Genomic DNA, 23,700 nt, shown 5'->3' with positions numbered 1-23,700 from the left:
TCAGCTATGTTTCCACGGTGACCTGTGAAATGCCGTGGGGGTCAGAGGTCGGTGGTTTGTGGGTATTTGACAACTGGGCGGAAAAAATGTGAGAAAGGCAACACGTAAACACACAAACACACACACATACACACACAAACACAGAGGTACTCACATCCACATTAGCACTTGCAAACACAGCGACACTCCCCACTGGCACACACTCATTCACATTCATACAGGGGTAATTAGGTGTGTGTGTGTGATGTGTGTGTGTGTGTGTGTGTGTGTGACAGCAGCAGGGAGCCGAACAGCCAACACTTCAGACGAACAACTGGACAAAAGCAATAACAATGGGAAACATTTGCTGCTTTTAGCCTCTAAATTGTGAGGATTTTCTGTTTTTTTTTATTTTTTTCTCTTTCGAAGCATTGAGAACTTTGTAAGAGAGACAGACAGTTTATTAAAAAGATAGTTTAGAAAGACAGTAGGTCCCAAGACAGCGGCCGCCTGTATATACGGGAACGTGACTGTCTTTCTAATCCATCTTTTTAATAAACTGTCTGTACACTTACAATGTTGCGGATGCATAACTTTGCCAATTTTAAGACCATTTCCTTCATGTACGGCGAACATTTAACATTTATTTTAGTTAAACTGGGGTCAGTGTAGCCTCATGTCACCATGACACACATTTTTATTTGAGAATAGACAAACCGTGGAGGTGACACTCTGATGTTTGAAGGGTCATTTTCGTTAAAATAGCGTCATTATGGTGTTTTATATTGGGTTTTGTGAAGCTGCTGGAAGAGTTTGAGACTGTTAAATCATTTCATGTCACGGGACTGAATGTGTGCAAGGCCTGACTTCTCTCTCACGCTGTAGGAGACTTAACAGGCTCAGAAAATACAAGCCTTTACCAGTACACACACACACACACACACACACACACACACACACTCTCACTCACTCACTTACACACACATTGCAGTGGTCGGAGGATAAGGATGACACTAAGACTTCCTGCTTCCTGCTCAGCATGCTAGTCTATGTTGGTGTGTGTGTGTGTGTGTGTGTGTGTGTGTGTGTGTGTGTGTGTGTGTGTGTGTGTGTGTGTGTGTGTGTGTGTGTCCTCCTCCCCAAATCAAGGACGTTAGGAGAAAAAAATAACCCTCACCGGATTAACCTCGTTGAACCGCAGCCGAGAGAAACTCCTACAGGCCCGAAATACAGAGCCATTAAAAAGAAAAGCGTGCAGAAACCGAGAGAAGACAAGAGAGGAGAGAAGAGGTTAAATATCTGGCTCAAATAAAAAAACATGATGAACACCAGACATCAGGTGAAAAGTCAGTGAGTAAAGCATTCAGCGTTGATCGCAGAAGCATCGTCGATATCTGAATTCATGGCTTCGTCTAGTCTTAAACGCTTTGAGATATTGTGTTTTATGAGTTAGATAATGTTTATAACAGGCGTTTTCTTATTCCTCATTCACGTTGACATTTAAAAGACTCTTAAAAAAGTCTTTAATCTGACAGACAAAAAGCATGTGCGCGAGCCTTCGGATGTCTGATCGATGTTATGTATTATTCAAGACGTTAAATGTTGTGGAATACAAGTAATGATACTATTTTAGATTTAGCGTCTTGAATAAGCTTTGAAATATTACACTTATCTGGCGAGCTGATCCTCTGGTGAGAAACTTAAAGGGCTACAAGTTGAAATTCGTATTTTGATTCCGTTCAACATATAAAGATATTATAAAGTCTCTGAGACTTGCGTGCGTCCAGTTCCTTCTCGATTTGTCTTGCTGTCAGAGCACCCTGTGCTTCTCGGCTGCTCTCTTCAAACTGAAAACCTCGTAACCCTCAGGTCCTGCAAATAAGTTTGTGGACACATTTAGTGGTCCAAGGAGACAAATTCGACAATCAATCCCTGAACGGCACTGACATAAATCAGAGACAATTGCAGCTTTGTGGATCCACAAGTCCACTTTTTGGTATTTTGTCTGTGTGGCGTACGGGGAATGAGTGACGGGCGGTCTCGCTAATGCCTACCAGACACTAGAAGACTCTGAACAGACTTTGAAAAGACTAAAGTCTGACATTATCTCACATTTAAAGACAACCATCTCACATCTAACTAAGACTGTCATAACATGTAAAGACTGGGGGTCTCACACATTGCAAGACTGCAACTAGATTTGTTTTGAAAAATTTAACCCAGCTAGCTAGCTACTGCTGTCTGTACACTTACAATGTTGCGGATGCATAAGTTTGCCAATTTTAAGACCATTTCCTTCATGTACGGCAAACATTTAACATTTATTTTAGTTAAACTGGGGTCGGTGTAGCCTCATGTCACCATGACACACATTTTTATTTGAGAATAGACAAACCGTGGAGGTGACACTGATGTTTGAAGGGTCATTTTGCGTTAAAATAGCGTTGTTATGGTGTTTTATATTGGGTTTTGTGAAGCTGCTGGAAGAGTTTGAGACTGAATGTTTGCAAGGCCTGACTTCTCTCTCACGCTGTAGGAGACTTAACAGGCTCAGAAACTAAACTAAATTGCTACTGCTAATTTAAAGGTGCACTATGAGTTCCTGCATGGTTTCAGTGCGATTTAATTTTTGTCTCAAATCGTAGGCATCTCTCCTTGATCCGCTAGCTGCCTGCCCCACCTGAACACACCGTGAAACAGCCCGGTCTCGTCAAACAAACACTAGGGGCACAGGCTGTGCACCGAAATAGTGGAATCGCTTGAGAAGTTGTTTGTGGTAAGGTCGGTCTAATCTGTTCCCTCTTGTCTCTTTCAGAGCGCTGCTGTCGGGTGGAGACATGGCGGCGCCGAGGCGGGAGGTTCTGCTGTTCCTCGCGGTCGCCCTGCTGGTCTCCTGCGGCGCGGCGCCCACTGACATCCTGTATCGGGTTCCCGAGGAGCAGCCGCCCAACACGCTGATCGGCAGCCTGGCGGCGGACCAGGGCCTGCCTGACACCGGACACCTCTACAAGCTGGAGGTGGGCTCGCCATACCTGCGCGTGGACGGCAAGACGGGCGACATCTACACCACGGACATCCCCATCGACCGAGAGACGCTCAAAGACTGCCGCAACCTGTTCGAAGGCGAGAAGTGCTTCCTGGAGTTCGAGGTGTCGATCACCGACATGGTGAAAGGGATCAGCACGGGCCCGCGGCTGATCGAGGGCCGCATCGAGGTGCTGGACATCAACGACAACACGCCGCAGTTCTCCTCGCCGATCCTCACGCTGTCCATCCCCGAGAACACGCACATCGGCGCCCTCTTCTCCATCCCCATGGCGACCGACCGGGACTCCGGCACCAACGGCGTGGCCGAGTACACGCTGACCGCGGGGCCGGACGCCGACCAGCTCTTCACGCTGCAGGTGGCCGTGGACTCGGACGAGAAGCAGCCTCAGCTGGTCGTCATGGGCAACCTGGACCGCGAGAAGAAGGACTCGTACGACCTGAACATCCGCGTGGTGGACGGAGGGAAGCCGGCGAGGGCGAGCAGCGCCCTGCTGCGGGTCACCGTCACCGACCAGAACGACAACGCGCCCAAGTTTGAGAGGAGCCACTACGAAGCCGAGCTGCCGGAGAACAGCCCGCAGGGACACTCCATCCTGCAGGTCAGTTCACGAGGGAGGGGCTACTACTGCTTTAACACGAGGGAGGGGCTCTGTTAGTATGGCAACTACTGCTTTAAAGGTCCCATGGCATGAAAATTTCCCTTCATGAGGTTTTTTTAACATTAATATGAGTTCCCCCCCAGTCTGCCTATGGTCCCCCAGTGGCTAGAAATGGTGATAGGTGTAAACCGAGCCCTGGGTATCCTGCTCTGCCTTAGAGAAAATGAAAGCTCAGATGGACCAATCAGGAATCTTCTCCTTATGAGGTCATAAGGAGCAAGGTTACCTCCCCTTTCTCTGCTTTGCCCGCCCAGAGAATTTGGCCCACCCATGAGAGAGAGAGAGACATCATGGCTTTCAAACGAGCAAAGTGGCAAGTGGTCAAGGCCACTAAGGTCTATATAAAAGAGACTTCAGATACAGTATTAGGGGACCACTAAGGTCTATATAAAAGAGACTTCAGATACAGTATTAGGGGACCACTAAGGTCTATATAAAAGCATCCAAAGAGCACCATGTTTTGGGACCTTTAAATTCAGGAGAAATCTGTCCCTCTTAATGTCTGAGCACTGCTGCTGCTGCTCCTCCACAGTTTTTCTTGTCCACCAAACATTAAAGTGGAACCTTTTGGCCCCGTTGGCGATAACACTGTGAGCTCCAGGACAACAAAGCACAGAGAGACTGCACATAATATGCTGCTCAATTATCCGTACAGACAGATGGTGCGTCGGAGGTGAAGCAGGGTGTGGGATCGCCGCTTGTAGTCACATATTAACCACTGATTCAACTTCACCTTTGAGCCCATGGACCTGGCCGGCTTTATGTGATTTCTAACGTGTGCGATCAGACCAGGAAGCCTCGGTTCAGCTCCGTGAACAAACCCCCCTCTCTGTAACATCCTCCTCTTCCTCGCCTCCCCTTCCTCTGCCTGACTGCAGCGCGACCAGCCAGCCTTCCAGCGAGCCGTGCATGACTTAATCTGAGTCAGTCATGAGATTATCCACGGGGCTTATTGGTATTATTGCTCTGGATGTGGCTCATTGCATTTCAGAGAGCCGAAGAATTCATTGCACTTAACGTGCGGTTCGAGGAGTGATGCTTTCAAAAAAGCAGCGGGACAGCGCTGAATGGCGACCCTGACCTGCTTAAATCGTCCAATGACGGCACAGACATGTATATCCCTGCTCTTTGACTCGCTCTTTGAAAGAAGCACACCGCTGCATTTACATATTTTACCCTATTTTCTTTCAAAAATGGATTTCCTTCCTTCAGCGTGTCACTTCATTACAGTAAAAGTCACAATGAACACCATCAGGTCTTCTTAAAGCCCCGTTATTAATGTCTGGTTACATATTAATGAGCCTGACAATTCTTTACTTTGCTTGACAAAAGAGATCTTAAAGGTCCCAGTGTGTAACGTGTTTAGTTGTTCATTATAAAAATCTGTGCTGGCCGTTTACAAACTTGTCCTTTTTCATGAATATTTACCACCACCATCAATTGACCATTTGCAAAAGCCACGCCCCCTAGTTATTGTTACTACGCCTGTCAAACAATTGAGAACCAGACACATAGCCATGGCTGGGTTGAGCTCCATACCTGTTGGTATAAGTGATTGGTTTTGGAGTAATGTAGCAAACATATCCTCCAGGGCACAACAGAAAGGGCTGCAATATGCAGTGAAGGGATGTGTTCAATGACCTCAACCTCTTGCTGAATTATCTGTGTCGATAGCAACATGGGCTTGACAGGCTAACAGCTATCAGGCTGCCTGAATTTCCTACGGAATAATAAAGTATCTAATGTTCTAACTTTAAACCCGGTCTCACGGCAGTTTGTGTAAATGTCCACGTTATTCTTAATCTATTGATACGTGTTCACGGAGACGTTATTCTCGTTTTTTACGTGTAAATGTCACGTTATTTTCTCGGGGAAAGGATGCTGGGAGGCAGCCGAAAAGGTTGCTCTATAGGCGGAGGTTGAGTTTAGGAAAAAAGTTACGGGGAAAGGGCGCCTTAAACGCCGGGAGACGCGCCGCGGATTTTCGGCTTTTTATATTACTCCCTACCATTTTTGTGCTGTGGCCACGAAATACGCTTCCCATTGAAATACATTACTTCACATTTTCGTGTTGTCTCTGTGAATACGTATCAATAGATTCAAATAACATCACATTTACACGAACTGCCATGAGTTAGCTCGCTAGCTTTACTCACCTTGGAGCAGACATATGTAGCTATGCTTATTAATCTTCGAGGCATTTAGCTGTGAGTGGGGTCTCCCACACCGCTTAATCCATTGTCGGCATCTTTCCGCTTGGGTCTTGGGCTTTGGAAAGGCGAAAAAAACGACCCCTCGCTCTAAACTTTTGGGGTACCTGGTGTCAGACTTGCAGGTGCCATAGGCGCATCGTTTCACCATCTTGCGGAAATCGCAATGTTTGACGGGGGTCCTTAGTTACAGTTGCTGAGCTAGGATTGGACGAGGACCGTTCGAGGGCGGGGTTTTGCGAACGGTCAATTCCAAGTATTCCTTTTGGTTAGAAATTTTACATTTACGTTTGCATGAACTGGGGTAGACGCTCCATATTCATTCTCCATCTTGAAATACGTTAGCCGGTAAGGGACATACAGGACATACTGCTCCACCTTTCATGTTTTTGCTGTCACATGATAAACTCCTGAGGAACTCCTGAATCCGACTAATACGCCCTCTATGTTAGAGGCAGAGCTGGAGGATAATGGGGGATTGTCGTCGATTTCCCAGGCGGAAGTCACTGATGTAGTCAAACAACTACACAGTGGCAAAGCCCCGGGGATTGATGAGATCCGTCCAGAAATGCTCAAGGCTCTGGGTGTGGAGGGGCTGTCCTGGTTGACACGCCTTTTCAACATTGCGTGGAAGTCTGGGACGGTGCCAAAGGAGTGGCAGACTGGGGTGGTGGTTCCCCTTTTTAAAAAGGGGGACCAGAGGGTGTGTGCCAATTATAGGGGTATCACACTTCTCAGCCTCCCTGGTAAAGTCTACTCCAAGGTGCTGGAAAGGAGGGTTCGGCCGATAGTCGAACCTCGGGTTGAGGAGGAACAATGCGGATTCCGTCCTGGTCGTGGAACAACGGACCAGCTCTTCACTCTCGCAAGGATCCTGGAGGGAGCCTGGGAGTATGCCCAACCGGTCTACATGTGTTTTGTGGATTTGGAGAAGGCGTATGACCGGGTCCCCCGGGAGATACTGTGGGAGGTGCTGCGGGAGTATGGGGTGAGGGGTCTCTTCTCAGGGCCATCCAATCTCTGTACAACCAAAGCGAGAGCTGTGTCCGGGTTCTCGGTAGTAAGTCGGACTCGTTTCAGGTGAGGGTTGGCCTCCGCCAGGGCTGCGCTTTGTCACCAATCCTGTTTGTAGTATTTATGGACAGGATATCGAGGCGTGGTCGGGGTGGGGAGGGGTTGCAGTTTGGTGGGCTGGGGATCTCATCGCTGCTCTTTGCAGATGATGTGGTCCTGATGGCATCATCGGCCTGCGACCTTCAGCACTCACTGGATCGGTTCGCAACCGAGTGTGAAGCGGTTGGGATGAGGATCAGCACCTCTAAATCTGAGGCCATGGTTCTCAGCAGGAAACCGATGGAATGCCTTCTCCAGGTAGGGAATGAGTCCTTACCCCAAGTGAAGGAGTTCAAGTACCTTGGGGTTGTGTTCGCAAGTGAGGGGACAATGGAGCGGGAGATTGGTCGGAGAATCGGGCGCAGCGGGTGCGGTATTGCATTCAATCTATCGCACCGTTGTGACGAAAAGAGAGAAAACTTAGCCAGAAGGCAAAGCTCTCGATCTACCGGTCAGTTTTCGTTCCTACCCTCACCTATGGTCATGAAGGCTGGGTCATGACCGAAAAGAACGAGATCCAGGGTACAAGCAGCGAAATGGGTTTCCTCAGGAGGGTGGCTGGCGTCTCCCTTAGAGATAGGGTGAGAAGCTCAGTCATCCGTGAGGAGCTCGGAGTAGAGCCGCTGCTCCTTTGCGTCGAAAGGAGCCAGTTGAGGTGGTTCGGGCATCTGGTAAGGATGCCCCCTGGGCGCCTCCCTAGGGAGGTGTTCCAGGCACGTCCAGCTGGGAGGAGGCCTCGGGGAAGACCCAGGACTAGGTGGAGGGATTATATCTCCAACCTGGCCTGGGAACGCCTCGGGATCCCCCAGTCGGAGCTGGTTAATGTTGCTCGGGAAAGGGAAGTTTGGGGTCCCCTGCTGGAACTGCTCCCCCCGCGACCCGACACCGGATAAGCGGACGAAGATGGATGGATGGATGGATGGATGATAAACTCCCAGCTGCTGCTAACGCTGCTAACGGCTATTGTAGCGTCCTGGTCCCCGGCAAGTTTGAAGAAGGAAACATGGAGGACTGCACGTATTCAAAATCCAAATTTGAAAAGTGCAAGAGGCTGTCTTTTTGTAGCGTGAAGGCTACTGTAGCTGTAACACCTACTTTGAACTGTGTGGCGCGAGAGAGTTGATTGCGATATATGATCTCAACGCTAGATGGGAGAAATTCCCGCAAATCAGACCTTTAACTCAAGCTCCACTTACTTGCTTTTTTACGGAGCTTTAAACTTAGAATTTTGCTCATTTAGTCATACATATGTAAGTGTTAATAAACTCTAGTGTTCTCCAGAGCTTTCAACCGCATCTCATGGTCATCCCAAGTGGAAAGAGTTGTGGATGTTGAGTCAGCTGCTGCAGGAGACCATAGGATGCGATTAAAAAAGTTAGTAAGCGGACCTTTATTGAAACAACTTGTGTTCAAATAACCATCAATTAGAGTTAAAAGTCCCGTTAAATTAACTTGCAAGTGGACCTCGGGTTAAAACCTTTTATTCCTATGAAATATTTATGATATATATTTATTTGTTATATTATAAGAGATAGAGTTAAACATGTGTGTATGCCACTTGACCAGTCTTTAATAGGTCACATTTGGATTCAAACGTTGCTCTTGCACCTGATTGGTGCACTCAAATAGGTGACCTATCGCCTCTTTCCCCGCTAAGCCCCGCCTACTTCAAACCAGTAGTGAAATACTCAAAGAAAAACACAGAAATCTGTCATGTTGCACAACCAAAAAGTGCTCTAACTTTGGCAGATTTTAGTTTTCACATAGGAGCCTGTAAATCAGAGGCAGAAGCTGACGGAGACATTGGGTTTTTGGGCTCTTTAATTGACTAATAATACGCACACGCAGACACACACACGCGCCCCCCTTTTCAGATGAAAGATCTCTTCAGATCTAAAGCTTATTAGGGACAAAAAGAATATTTGAGAATATCGACATTGTCATTTTCTCAAACAAAGACGATGAAAGACATTAAACATTTCCTTGACACCCAGATGATTAACCCGTTTAAAAGGAGGCAGCCCGAAACCCTGAACTACCATGTAATTATGACGCATTCTAATGAACAATAAACCAGACAGGGTATATAAACTGTGATACATTATCTTTCTGCAGTAAGTCTCAAGCATTTGCAAGATGATTTTCTCCGAAAATAAGCTGAATTTTAGCAGCCTTCCTTGTAAGAAATTGATTGATGGCTCAATTTGTAAAGATATTCAGAGTAAACGAGAGGCTCACAGCGTTAAAACATGCAGAGAATCGGCTCCGTTGGTGTGGGAAACTAGTCGGTGTCGCTGGTTAATTGTTAACCGGTAGATAAACAGCGTTTATGTTTGCTGTACGCCTGAACGGCGCGGCCTTGGAGAGCAGCCAGCTCAGCGCTTGCCTCATCACAGCAGCCCAACTGCTCAATACACAATCCTCCCGAGCTGTCAATAATTCACCGCTGTCTGCCGATGTCTGCTGCATACAGCCACAGCGGAGGAAAAGGAAATCAATGGGCGGGGGGGGGAAAGAAAATATAATTTCACTTTCATGCTTTCTTTAACCTTAACCTCTCCGACTTGGATCAGCGACTTCCACGGTTGTCCCAGGGCTGGTCTGTCACGGTCTGTGATCCTGAGCGGGACCGGAAACTAGACATTTATTATGTGGCAGTAAGAACTAGAGTCTGTGTTAAAAAAGAAAATCCCTCAGAGATTTTTCTGTTTGCTGCTTTAACCTTTTTAAACCCTGATTCCCCCCTTTTTAAATGTTCAATTAAATGTTCACACACGTCTTCATTAAAGCTTTATCATGTTTACGCTGACTGAAATGTTAAAACCATTAGAGATGGCCCGATACCATTTTTTGCTTCCCGATACCGATTCTGATACCTGAACTTGCATATTGGCCGATACCGAGTATCGATCCGATACCAGTGTGTCATATATTTTATCATGTTTTAACAGCTGTATACTACTATCCCTGTATGGAATAATAAACTCCAGTACTTCCCGATACCGATACCAGCGTTTTAGGCGGTATCGGAGCCGATACCACATCTCTAAAAACCATTCACTTCATGCTTTTTTATGGCTGCAACATGTTTGGTTTTTTTCATTTCATTCCCGCAAATTTTAAGCTTGATATAAAGACACATATTTTGGAAACCTAAAGAAATAGTTTGCCATTTGGTAAAATGTGTTTTATTAAAGATCAATTTTGAATTGACAGAAATTGTTCAAAGTGGGCTAAACATTTATAATATTCCAGTCTTTGTGCTAAGCTAAGCTAACTGGCTTCTGGCTGTAGCTTAACATTTATCCTACAGACATGAGAGTGGTATCAATCTTCTCATTTAAATTCAATGAGTGTATTTCCCAAAATGTAAAAACTATCCCTTTAAAAAAAAAAAGGTCATCTCAGCTACAATAAAAATAAATAGATCCATGTGTCCTTGGCCCAGACAACCCCAGTTTTATTGTTTGTTTAAATAAACTGAAATTATCCCCACTGGCACATTTTCTTCGTCTTGTTTTGTAGGAAACCAATATTTTTTAGGAGATTATTTTGCTGAGTGCAAACTTGGCGCAGACCCAGTTCTACTTTAAAGGAATAATGGCCCTAAAGTTTAAAAACCCTAATTACAATACCGTACGTCCCAGGTGAAGCCTGAAGAAAACGCTGAACCAGCAGCACCTGGGACATTTAAATCAGCTGTTCAACAACTAGTTCATTTAAAACTACACAGCAGCCTACATTTCTTAAGAGCAGACGTGGCTTTGAATAAACGCAATTAAAAAGTATTAGATGTGTAGGTAGAGAAAGCGTCCTAACGAGGAACTCCTAAGTGATATTCTGCTGAGTGATCGTGCCTTCTAATTAACTAATTATCTCAGTTTACTTTGGGTTTGGGCGTACGAAGGCTGAGCGTGTCCGATGGTGGTCCGGTCGTGTCCTCTCCAGTCTCCTAATGGGCCCCGAGGAGCCGGGGCTTTTCTGATAATGAGAGGAACATTAACATTCACTCATCCCCCCATTAGATGCCAATGATCCTGCTGCACGGCCGTTAGATGTTGTTGTGTGGGTGTGTGCACTCAGCTTTGATCGTCTATTATGTTTCACACACAGCAACAACAACCCCCCCCCCTCAAGAAAACACAAAGGGCTTTGTAGGGTTGCATTAGTAATGGTTGTGACTCTTTGTAAATCAAATAATCTTATGTAACTGAGGTTATACTGGGAATACAGGCTGCCAGTTACCTCTTGAAGATCAATTTTGAATTGACAGAAATTGTTCAAAGTGGGCTAAACATTTATAGTAAATCTGCCGAAGATTGACACATAAAGGCAGGCCACAATGAATGAAAGGTTTTGTTTCAAAAGTCAAAATACACTATGGACTTTTAATGTGAAATCGAACATGTCCTGCCTGGCATCAAAATGGATCAAGCCCTGTGTTTGAACAGCAAAATGTCCAATTGATTATCTTATTTTGACCGTTGTATATTCTGCAACTCCACAAACAGACAGAAAGATTTGACTTGGTGTTCCTCTTAGTTTTGACGTTTACTTAGAAAAACCCAAATAACTTCTAAATGTTGTTTGGAGAAGTTAAAGGTCCAGTTTGTGGGAATTTCTCCCATCTAGCTTTGAGATCATATATCGCAATCAACTCTCTCACGCCACGCAGTTCAAAGTACGTCTTACAGCTACGGTAGCCTTCACGCTTCAAAAAGCCGGTCTCTTACTCTTTTCAATATCCGTTTTCTTTTTCTGGGTGAAGAAGAAGAAGACTCCTGTTCCTGAAATTTGGATTTTGAATACATGTTGTCATCCATGTTTCCTTCTTCAAACTTGCCGGGGCCGGGAAGCTACAATACCCGTTAGCATCATTAGCAGCTCCTGTGAGGTTATCATGTGACAGCAAAAACATGAATGGTGGAGCAGTATGTCCTGTATGTCCCTTACACACACACACACACACACACACACACACACACACACACACACACACAACACATAGGCGGAGCAGTATGTCCTATGTGTCCCTTACCAGCTAACGTATTTATAGATGGCCCATGAATATGGAGCGTCTACCCCAGTTCATGCAAACGCAAATGTAAAATTTCAAGCCATAAGGAATACTTGGAATTGATGGTGATGGTAAATATTCATGAAAAAGGACAAGTTTGTGAACGGGCAACACAGATTTTGATAATGAACAACTAAACGCGTTACACACTGGACCTTTAAAAAGAACATGTACTAAAAACTAAAAGAGGATCAAAGTGATTTGGACACAGTAATATGTTTAGATAAAGTTTCTAACATGCAGGCTGGGTTTCAATTTATGATTGCGAGTTAAAATACCTCAGGGTTCATACGTTTTCAAAAAACCTGGAAAACTTATGGAATTTGAAAAATGCAAATTCCAGCAGGCCTGGAAAGGTTTTGGAAACATAAAAAGACCCAGAAAGTTTTGGAAAAGTCATGGAATTTGTTTAAACACAGCATAATAATATGTGATCAATAAATGTATTTTCACGTCATCTTAACCTCAGCGTTGTATTCGGGGAGCGATATTATGAATCCCACTATGAACCACATACATTATCATTCATTTTATAGTTAAACCTCTGAGGGTAAACTTTAACACAGATTTGTGTTCTTATTGTATAATGTCGACTGACATTTTCAGGAACACATAGTCATGGAAATTTGCCAAAAAGTCATGGAATAATATTGGTTAAAATGCATATGAACCCTGATACCTCTAGCGGTTGTTTATTGCACAACCTTTAAGGGGGACATGTGTGGTTCTTTTCGGACAGAGTTTAGCCATTAACAAAGATAAAACCTCTGATTTTGTTCTTGCAGGTCAGAGCCAACGACGCAGACACCGGCACCAACGGAGAGATCGACTACAGCCTCCATCAGGCGTCGGAGGCCGTCCAGAGGCTTCTGCGCATCGATCGCTCTACAGGCATCATCTACGTGAAGGGCCTGGTGGACCGCGAGGAGGAGAGCTTCCTCAAGTTCTTCGTGGTCGCCAAAGACCGTGGGCCCAACTCCAGGAGCTCCAAGGTCCTGGTGAACGTCAACGTCAAGGACCAGAATGACAACGCTCCGGCGATCGAGATCCGCGGCATCGGCTTGGTGACGCACCACGACGGCGTTGCCAACATCTCCGAGGACATGCCCATCGGCACGCCGGTGGCGCTGGTCCAGGTGTCGGATCGCGACGAGGGGGAAAATGCGGTGGTGACGTGCGTGGTTGCCGGTGACGTCCCGTTTCAGCTGCGACCCGCCAGCGAGTCGGCCAACGATCGGAAGAGGAAATACTTCCTGCAGACAACCACCCTGCTGGATTACGAGCGTGTAAAGGATTACAGGATTGAAATCGTCGCTGTGGATTCTGGGAACCCGGCCCTGTCCAGCACCAACACCCTCAAAGTGCAGGTCACGGACATGAACGACAACACGCCAAACTTTTCCCCCGCGTTGCTCGAGGTGGACTTTCCGGAGGGCAACCAACCGGGCGACCAAGTCCTGTATGTCACGGCGACAGACGCAGACAGCGGCACCAACGCAGAGCTGGTCTACAGCATCATCGAGTCCCACGCCACCAGGCTCTTTGAAATCGAGGCCAACACCGGTGAGATTCGTGTGAGGAACCTGCTCGACCGGGAAGAGACGGAGCGTTACGAATTCCGTGTGGCAGCAGCGGACAAGGGCCTTCCTAGCAAAACCGGCACCGCTACGGTCGTGATTAACGTTCTGGACCGCAATGACAATGACCCCAAGTTCATGCTGAGCGGCTACAGCTTCTCAGTCATCGAGAACATGGCTCCGCTCAATCCTGTCGGCGTAGTGACCGTCACTGACGCAGATAAGGGCGAGAACGCCCGAGTGAGGCTGTTTGTGGAACCGGATAACGGCAAGTTTGTCATCCAGAACGGCACGGGGACGATCCTGTCCAGCATCTCGTTCGACCGCGAGAAGGAGAGCACCTACACCTTCCGCCTGAAGGCCGTGGATGCCGGTGACCCGCCTCGATCCTCCTACGTGGGCGTGACGATCAACGTGCTGGACGAGAACGATAACGCGCCCTACGTCACCAAACCGGCAAACTCCTCCTACGTATACATGTCGCCCGTCACTCCGCCAGACACCAGCGTGGAGTTCGTAAAGGCGGAGGACATTGACTCCGGACCCAATAGTGACCTTGTCTACACCATCACAGGAGGAAACCCGTACGACCTGTTCGACATCTCGCCGAGCAGCGGCGAGATCAAACTGACGCAGGAGTTCACCGGGAAGCACAACGGGCTGCACCGCCTGGTGGTAAAGGTCAGCGATAAAGGCAAACCTCCCCGCCACACCACCGCGCTCGTCCACGTTTTCGTCAACGACACCAAGTCCAACGTCTCCCTCATCGAAGCGCTGGTCGGGCACAGCCTCTACACCCCTCTGGACAGGGACATTGCCGGAGATCCCAACTACGCGCTGGCTCAGCGCAGCAACATCCTGTACGGCAGCCTCGCGGGCATCGCCGGCGTAATTCTGGTCATCGTGGCCGTCGTGGTCATCCGACACCGGCTGCAGAAGGACACAAAGAGCGGTTATCAAGCCGGCAAGAAGGAGAGCAAGGACCTGTATGCGCCCAAGCAAGGCCCCAAAAACGGCAAAGGCAAAAAGAGCAAAAAGGGAAAAGCTCCCAAACCGGCGAAGCCACTGGAGGAAGACGAAGAGGCCAGCTTACAGAAAGGCCTCAAGTTCAACCTCATCAACGACACCGTCAACGACAGTCCCAGAATCCACCTGCCCCTCAACTACCCGCCGGGAAGCCCCGACTTGGGCCGCCACTACCGCTCCAACTCGCCCCTACCCTCCATCCAGCTGCAGCCGCAGTCGCCCTCTGCCTCCAAGAAGCACCAGGCCGTCCAGGACCTCCCCGCCACCAACACCTTCGTGGGAACGGGCGACAACAACTCCACGGGCTCCGACCAATACTCGGATTACAGCTACAAGGCCAACCCGCCCAAATACAGCAGCAGCAAACAGGTAGGCGACTACGCAAACATGCCAATGTACAACAACAGGGACATCTATTGGACCGACCGGGTGTGGTAGTCACGCTGGGACTGATTTGGCACAGCCGATATTCTTCCACCAAAGCTGCACTGATTCCCCTGCACAGCACCCACTTCCAAACGGCTGTTTTACCTTTTCTTTTTTGTTTGTTTTATTTTGGTTGTGTTCACCATTTCTGTTCTGTTCAGTTGTTTTAATATTCACACCATGAAACAATCACATAAGGGATAGACCAAATATGGGCGTAGCAATATTGATTTTTATTGGTGACCGTAACCCCCCAACATGAACTCTGACGAACCAGAACCAGAACATGCTGGAGGGTTGTTTTATATATTCTGTATGTTTTGTGTTGATTATTGTTGTTGCTCATGTTCCACAATGACACGGTTAAAATGTTCAATTTCTTACAGTATTTAATTCCTGAAATATTACAGCACAAGATATTTTCATGCTTAAAGCAAGTTAATAACAAAAAAATAAATATAACGGGCAGATTTTTGGATATATGAAGATGTAAATTCTGAATAATAGGGCTGGGTTAGAATAACCGATTCTCCAATTAGAGTCATCTGATATTGATTCATAAAAAAAAAATGTAGGCTAGGACTGTTAAGTAAAAAGTTCTTTAAACAAACTTTTTGGGGTCAATTCTTAATAAAACATAAAATGTATAAGGGTTGATTCTTGCTTGTACAATTTACAGCTAGTTCTGTGAGAATCTCTTTTATATCCGAGCTAAATTGGCATATCGTAACTGAAACGTTCCTGACCTAATAATATTGAATTGAATCGGGGCTAGGGCTGCACGATATGAGGAAAATATGCGATACGTGACATAAATTGCGTTGCGATAAATTCACAGATATTAGAGTTCACTCAGTTCTGCCTTTCTGTTGCTCTCAGTATTCTTTTAAAATACAACAAATTGCTGGTTGAATTTAAAACAAATGAGCATTTCTAACATTATTATTTTGAACAAATTGAACAGTGAATTGACATTAAACAGGCACCACTAAAAAGGAATGACAGTTACACTTTAAAGTGCAGTTTTCTTCTGATATTTTCTAACAACTAACACCAAAAGAATTTTGTAGTGTCTATTAGAGTCTAGTGAATCTTCACTGATCTCCCGATTCGACTCAATTACGATTATCATGTCTTCAATTCAATATCTTGATGCGTCAAATACATTTCTCTATTAAAGCCATGTAGGATATTTTAATTCATAGCTTTTCAAGCTTCAAAAACCAAACATTCTGCAATGCTCTAATATTAAATCAATTGGGATACATAAAACTATACAGCACTGAGCACATGGCACTTCCTGAATGTGCAAAACACACCAGAATATGTAAACAGAAATGTTGTTAGGCCTACTTTACATTATAAACAGAAATAATCGATTATGAGCCAGCCGATTATCGATGCAGCATCGTCCACGATTCGATTCATCGATTATTTGCTTAATTTCAACACCTCTAGTGTCTATCGCGATATGTCGCAACCTTTTGCGATGTGCATATCGCACCAGTTGATATTGCGATGACGATTACAAAAAACGATCTATTGTGCAGCCCTAATTGGGACTTTGTGAATTAGGATCAAATCGGTTGAGTGAAGTCTTTGGCGATACCCAGCCCTGCTAAATAATGCCTTCACTGTACCCATATGGGTCTATCCTCAGCACCTACATGTTTTTACTTTTGTTTTTTATGTGTTCACGTTCACCGTTTTTTCACTGTGGGTTAAATGAAGGTTATGAGTTGTTTTATTAAGTGTTTTCAATCTGGAGTTCTTTATGGCGGCCATTACAACGGTTCTGACATCCTCATTAAAGTCCGAATGTGTTTTTATTTTCTTTTCTCTCCTCCTGGAGAGCTGTCTTGAGGTTTTAAAGCTGCTCATAATGGCCGGATCAGCATGTTGAAGTGTGACAAAGAAGAGTGACTGTGAATTCCTTTTTTTTTTTTTTTTTTTTGGTACCCCATTTTTCATTGTTTTCTTGGCTTTTTCCTTTTTTTTTGCCAAGAACTAGCCTGTCTGAGGAGTACTGCAGGGTGTTCCCATCCAGTTCAGACCAATTTAAGCTAATTTCAGTGCGGTCAGGGAGCCAAGCAGCGAAGACAGAAAGAAAGAAAGGGAATAAAAAAGAAAAGGAGGAAAGGGGGAGGGTTGTAAAAACGCCACTACACTATGAAGGAAAAGGTACACTAAAAGACTAAATGCAACCATTTCATAACCTCCGCACCTCCTGTCAGGTGAGTTGAGAAAACGACCAATCACCGGTGTTTAAAAGTCAATTGTTTGCACAGATTAATGGCAGGTCATTTTCTTAGGCGCCGGCTTTTTTCGCCTTCTTTTACCCAGAGTGCCTTGCTCTATTCTATTTAACGTACAAGAAAAATAAGGGGAGGGAGGGGATGGGGATGGGGGGAGGCCCGTTAACTTTGTGTGATGGACTACAAAATGTCACGTGCACTGTGAAAAAAACTAAAACGTGAAGACAATCGGTGTCATAGAGACTGTACAGATATATGTGTACGACATGTCAAATATGTTTTGTTTTGTACTTTTTCATCTGCTGTTTCTGTTGCAACGTTATCGTGTGTGCGTGTGTGTGTGTGTGTGTGTGTACACAAGGGCATTTCATTGCTCTCCCTGCTTTCTAAAGACTTTTGTTCACCTGTACCAAAGACTCACACACTGACACACTCACACACAGACACACACACAAACACACACCTGCATATTCACTGTCATCGCCATCGTATTTATGAGGCCGACCGTGCTTCCTTGTTTGGTCGGTGGAGCAGAGTTCCTGCTGGCGTTAGCAGCGCTCTCGCTCTCCCGCTGGGTTAATATTTAGCCTGTTAACATTTGAGCTGGCAGGCGTCACACTTCAGATTTAAAGCCACACGGCCTCTCATATCGACCCCATTACAATCATGTACTCTTCTTTTTCTCTGGGGGGGAAAATACATTGTACAGTGTTTTTTGTTGTTGTTGTTATTTACGGCTAAAAGCAGATTTTATTTCAATAAAAATGTTGCTTAAATGCTACAAAAAAAAGTGGCGCTTTGTGCATTCAATGGGAAGTCAAAGTGGGGGGGGTGGTTGACAAACAGGAAGTGGGAAAACAGTGGGAATGAAGAGGTACTGTATTCCATTGCCATTTCCATCCTTCACACACATGGAGAGAAAATGTATTTTTTTTTTACAGCACAGAATACATACTTGAAATCCACTTGAAATCGAAATCCTTCCCCACACAATAAACTTTAAAGTCAAAGCATACAATAAATGTGACTCTAAACATTGTTTACAGGGAGCTATGCACGGGTACATAGAGAGGCAAAGTCCCGCCCCTTCCGGTGGACTCCATGGGACCTTATTTTGGAAAGAATGATGACAGTAGTGAACACAGTTGGGCATCGTTTTCATTCTAACAATTCTGATTCCAGTTCTAATTCCAGTTCTGGTTCCAATTCTGATTCCAGGTCTAATTCCAATTCTGGTTCCAGTTCTGATTCCAGTTCTGGTTCCAGTTCTGGTTCCATTTCTGATTCTTTCTTTCGATTCCGGTTCTTATCGTTTCGATTCTTTGAGGGGTGGAGTTGAAACGGGTCACATGCTTTTTTTCTCAGATAAGAGGAACATTTTATGTCGATTCAGTGGTGATTTACAGTTTTACCGGGTTTTTTCAGCCACACGTTACCACTTACTGCGCTCCGTGGCGGCGACTAGTGTATGGTAGCCTACCGAACCGGTTCCTACGCAGCCGGTAGGAATCGGACCGGATTAGAACGCAAATTTTGGTTCCTCATTTCAGTTCCACTTAATGGGTCGACTGAAATATTTTCCAGAACGGACGTAAAAGCACATTAACCGTTGACTGACTGCACGTGATTGCTAGTAAACATATTACATCTTTGATGTAATTTTTCAGTTTTTCAAGAATCGGTTGAGGAATCGGAAACGTTTTAAAAGTACCGGTTCGGCATCGGAATCGTAAAAATCCAAACGGTACCCAACCCCTAGCGGCCAATTACAACAAGCGGCGCTACGGAAACCAAAACTTGCGAACGTTAAATTTTTCAAACAATTCAATTTACAAAAAAATATATTCCATATGGATAGTAATAATTGAAACGGTACCAAGTTGGAACCAGTTCTCATCGCCAAAAATAAGAAAATCAGCTATTTTCTTCAGGTACGTAGGTAGGACCAAAGACACACATACTGTGCTTTATAAAAACAACTTTAAGTTTCTATATAGAGGTAAAAATATGACTTAAATATTTAGAGAGGGATACAAATAGAGCAAGGAAGTGCACTGAATGTTTGTTATGCATTTCCTAGTGGATACCATTAGATAAACTAACAGTCAGAGCAGTGAAGGCACAACAAGATAAGTAACTTAATAAAAACAGGGTATATGATGGATTATGATAAGAGTAAATACACAGTTTATATTGCATGTTTAGACTCACATTTGACATTAAATGGATGTTACGTAAGGGCTGTTTTTTTTCCAGAGATTGGCATTGGAAAATGTCACTATTAGAAATGTTATTTATTTTTCTGCAGTGACGGCGTTTTGCCATAAATGTGGTATTCACTTTTTTTACGGTTAGAGAAGCAGGCCGGTGACCCACAGATGAACCCCGGCTCTCCCACCACGCCCGGGCTCTTGAACCCCCGACTGCCAGAGCGGCTCGAGGTCTGAGTAATAAAGTGTGAATGTTTGGAGGTTGTTTTCCTGGAAAGAGAACATCACTTTTATTGAAAAACTTTCCTAAATAAGTAAAAGAAATACAAGAAACGTACAGTAAAGGTTCATTTTGATTCTTTATTTTGTTCAACCTGGACCCTATTTTCACACATATTTGTGTCTAAGTGTCTAATGTGAACAAAAATCTGTGAAATTGGTCCAGTATTGGGGGAGAACGCTGTAACTGTCAGCCATGAACCGGACTCTAATGTAACCCTACAGGACAAATGTTCAGCATCAGTCAGCGTCCACTAAAAGTTCTGTTTTCACCGCTGACAGACTCAGGTTATTATTCTAAGTGTGTGACAACATTATGAAAGGATCCCTACAGAGATAGACCTTTTAGTTAAAGAGTAAGATCCTTTTAGTTTAACATGAAACAGCCCCGAAATCACCATCACCAAACTCCACCAGACTCCATGTAAATAATCAGGACTTTTAGCGTGTATAGAGCCAGCATATCTCCACCAGACTCCATGTAAATAATCAGGACTTTTAGCGTGTATAGAGCCAGCATATTTCCACCAGACTCAATGTAAATAATCACTACTTTCAGCGTGTACAGAGCCAGCATATTTCCACCAGACTCCATGTGAATAATCAGGACTTTTAGCATGTATAGAGCCAGCATATCTCCACATGTAAATGGGTGAATTAAGGCTTTATTTCCACCAATCCAGAGTGGTGATTGTTGGAACAGTGGAAAGATGAACCAAGACGGCTTTTGATAGTTTAATTCCGTTTGTGTCGACTTTGAATGAAGTGTGTTTTACGATGCTAAAAGTCCTGATTATTTACATGGAGTCTGGTGGAGTTTGGTGATGGTGATTTTGGGGCTGTTTCATGTTAAACTAAAAGGATCTTACTCTTTAACTAAAAGGTCTATCTCTGTAGGGATCCTTTCATAATGTTGTCAGACACTTAGAATAATAATCTGAGTCTGTCAGTGTTCGTCTTGCTTAATACTGGACCAATCGTTGTTCCCATCAGTCACTTAGACACAAAAACATCGGAAAATACGAAGTTACCCTTTAAGTAAAAGAATTACAAGAAATATATCATCTTTAAACCCAAAAAGTAGATTTTAAATTGCAGTTTAACTTTTATAAGATGCTTTGAGGCCCAAACAAAATACAGTTTCTCTTCATAACAGTCCACATGAACCATTGTGTCTGTCACTTTAAGTTTACAGCTTCCTCCCTCGATGGCATGTCGCTCACACACATACACACACACACACACACACACACACACACACACACACACACACACACACACACACACACTTGTGGACTTTGAACCTGCAGCAAACAGCACACAAAGGACCAAAGCTCCATACAAGACTGAGCAGGTGCCGGGGGGGGTCAAAGGTCAAATATCACTCAGAAACAGTTATTAGCGGCAAAGAGTGAAGAGGTCAGAGGTTAATTATGTCACACACCCCCCCCCATCCCCCCCCCCCCACCACCCAACCCTTCCTCAGCTCATCAGGAGTTCACATTAACAGTCCGGCAGCATCCTTCCTGCTTTTTACGCTGACCAACTCGGCTGTCTCTATGGTAACACAACGACCTGTGTGTGTGTGTGTGTGTGTGTGTGTGTGTGTGTGTGTGTGTGTGTGTTTGCTGACTCATAGTACTGACCAAACCTCCCCCTTTTTCTCCTTCCAATCCAACACAATCCCTCCTTCTATGGAAAGCTCTGCCCTTTGAATGGAGAGACGTGTGTGTGTGTGTGTGTGTGTGTGTGTGTGTGTGTGTGTGTGTGTGTGTGCGTGTGTGCGTGTGTTGCCCGTCATTCAGTTTATATAAGCTTGGAGCTGTGTGTGTGTGTGTGTTTCTCTCTCCCACACACACTTTATGCTTTCAGGACTTGCAACAGTGAGTTACATATTTCCATGTAAACAATCAGAGAACGGTAAAACTGTTCCATTCTTTCCCGTTTATTAAAGAGTATTTAAGACATTTATAGGACAACTGACGATTGTTTTTCAACGTGGATTAATCTGGCGATTATTTTCTAGACTAATCGATTAGTTGTTTGGTTTATAAAATGTCAGAAAATGGTGAAAAATGTGGATCAAAAAGCCCAAGATGACACCCTCAAATGTTTCGTTTTGTCCACAACTCAAAGATATTCAGTTTACTGTCACAGAGGAGAGAAGACACTAGAACAATATTCACATTTAACAAGCTGACATCAGAGAAGTTTGACTTTTTTTTCCATGAAAAAACGACTCAACCTGATTATTCAATTATCAAGATAGTTGGAGATTAATTTAATAGTTGACAACTAATCGATTATTGGATTAATCTTTGCAGCTCTACTGTAGTAGATTAATTCAATAGTCAAACAACTAATCGATTCAGCTTTGCAGCTCTGGATATTTTCGATTATTATCAATTAGCCTGGTCCTACCAGACTCTGGTCCACTAGCCTGGTCCTACCAGACTCTCTGGTCCACTAGCCTGGTCCTACCAGACTCTCTGGTCCACTAGCCTGGTCCTACCAGACTCTGGTCCACTAGCCTGGTCCTACCAGACTCTCTGGTACATTAGCCTGGTCCTAAGAGACTCTGGTCCATTAGCCTGGTCCTACCAGACTCTCTGGTCCACTAACCTGGTCCTACCAGACTCTGGTCCACTAGCCTGGTCCTACCAGACTCTCTGGTACATTAGCCTGGTCCTACCAGACTCTCTGGTCCATTAGCCTGGTCCTACCAGACTCTGGTCCACTAACCTGGTCCTACCAGACTCTCTGGACCACTAGCCTGGTCCTACCAGACTCTCTGGTCCATTAGCCTGGTCCTACCAGACTCTGGTACATTAGCCTGGTCCTACCAGAATCTCTGGTCCACTAGCGTGGTCCTACCAGACTCTCTGGTCCACTAGCGTGGTCCTACCAGACTCTTTGGTCCACTAACCTGGTCCTACCAGACTCTCTGGTCCACTAGCCTGGTCCTACCAGACTCTGGTCCACTAATCTGGTCCTACCAGACTCTCTGGACCATTAGCCTGGTCCTACTAGACTCTCTGGTCCATTAGCCTGGTCCTACCAGACTCTGGTCCATTAGCCTGGTCCTACCAGACTCTCTGGTTCACTAGCGTGGTCCTACCAGACTCTCTGGTCCACTAGCGTGGTCCTACCAGACTCTTTGGTCCATTAGCCTGGTCCTACCAGACTCTGGTCCACTAACCTGGTCCTACCAGACTCTCTGGTCCACTAGCCTGGTCCTACCAGACTCTTTGGTCCATTAGCCTGGTCCTACCAGACTCTGGTCCACTAACCTGGTCCTACCAGACTCTCTGGTCCACTAACCTGGTCCTACCAGACTCTCTGGTCCATTAGCCTGGTCCTACCAGACTCTGGTCCACTAACCTGGTCCTACCAGACTCTCTGGTCCACTAGCGTGGTCCTACCAGACTCTTTGGTCCATTAGCCTGGTCCTACCAGACTCTGGTCCACTAACCTGGTCCTACCAGACTCTTTGGTCCACTAACCTGGTCCTACCAGACTCTGGTCCACTAGCGTGGTCCTACCAGACTCTCTGGTCCACTAGCCTGGTCCTACCAGACTCTCTGGTCCACTAGCCTGGTCCTACCAGACTCTGGTCCACTAGCGTGGTCCTACCAGACTCTCTGGTCCACTAGCCTGGTCCTACCAGACTCTGGGCATTGATACGTGTTAAGAGATGAAAGGATGACCTGAAACTGTGAGCACAGAACAACCGGAGGTTGTAAAAAGTAAAAGTAAAAATCTCCCGTCTGACGTCTTTTCTGTCTGAGGACTACTTTGTTGTCGCCATCTCTCCACGCCGATAGGCGCCTCTCTCGTATCG

General features: G+C 45.4%; 1 protein-coding gene across 4 annotated transcripts in view; it reads left to right on the top strand.

Annotated features, from left to right (window-relative positions):
• Nucleotides 1–23,700, top strand: part of LOC114563081 (protocadherin-1) — a 255,904-nt gene that overhangs the window by 15,433 nt on the left and 216,771 nt on the right. For all 4 annotated transcript variants that reach the window (XM_028589865.1, XM_028589864.1, XM_028589863.1 and 1 more), the window contains 2 exons: nt 2,795–3,626; nt 12,872–15,058. In XM_028589865.1, the coding sequence (XP_028445666.1) occupies nt 2,817–3,626; nt 12,872–15,058 (2,997 nt within the window). In that variant the 5' untranslated portion in view covers nt 2,795–2,816. The remainder of the gene's footprint in view (nt 1–2,794; nt 3,627–12,871; nt 15,059–23,700) is intronic.

The sequence above is a fragment of the Perca flavescens genome, chromosome 10 (genome assembly GCF_004354835.1).
Source record: "Perca flavescens isolate YP-PL-M2 chromosome 10, PFLA_1.0, whole genome shotgun sequence".
NCBI lineage: Eukaryota > Metazoa > Chordata > Actinopteri > Perciformes > Percidae > Perca > Perca flavescens.
Note: the sequence above shows the minus strand (reverse complement) of the source record. Positions and strands in the feature narration are given on the sequence as shown.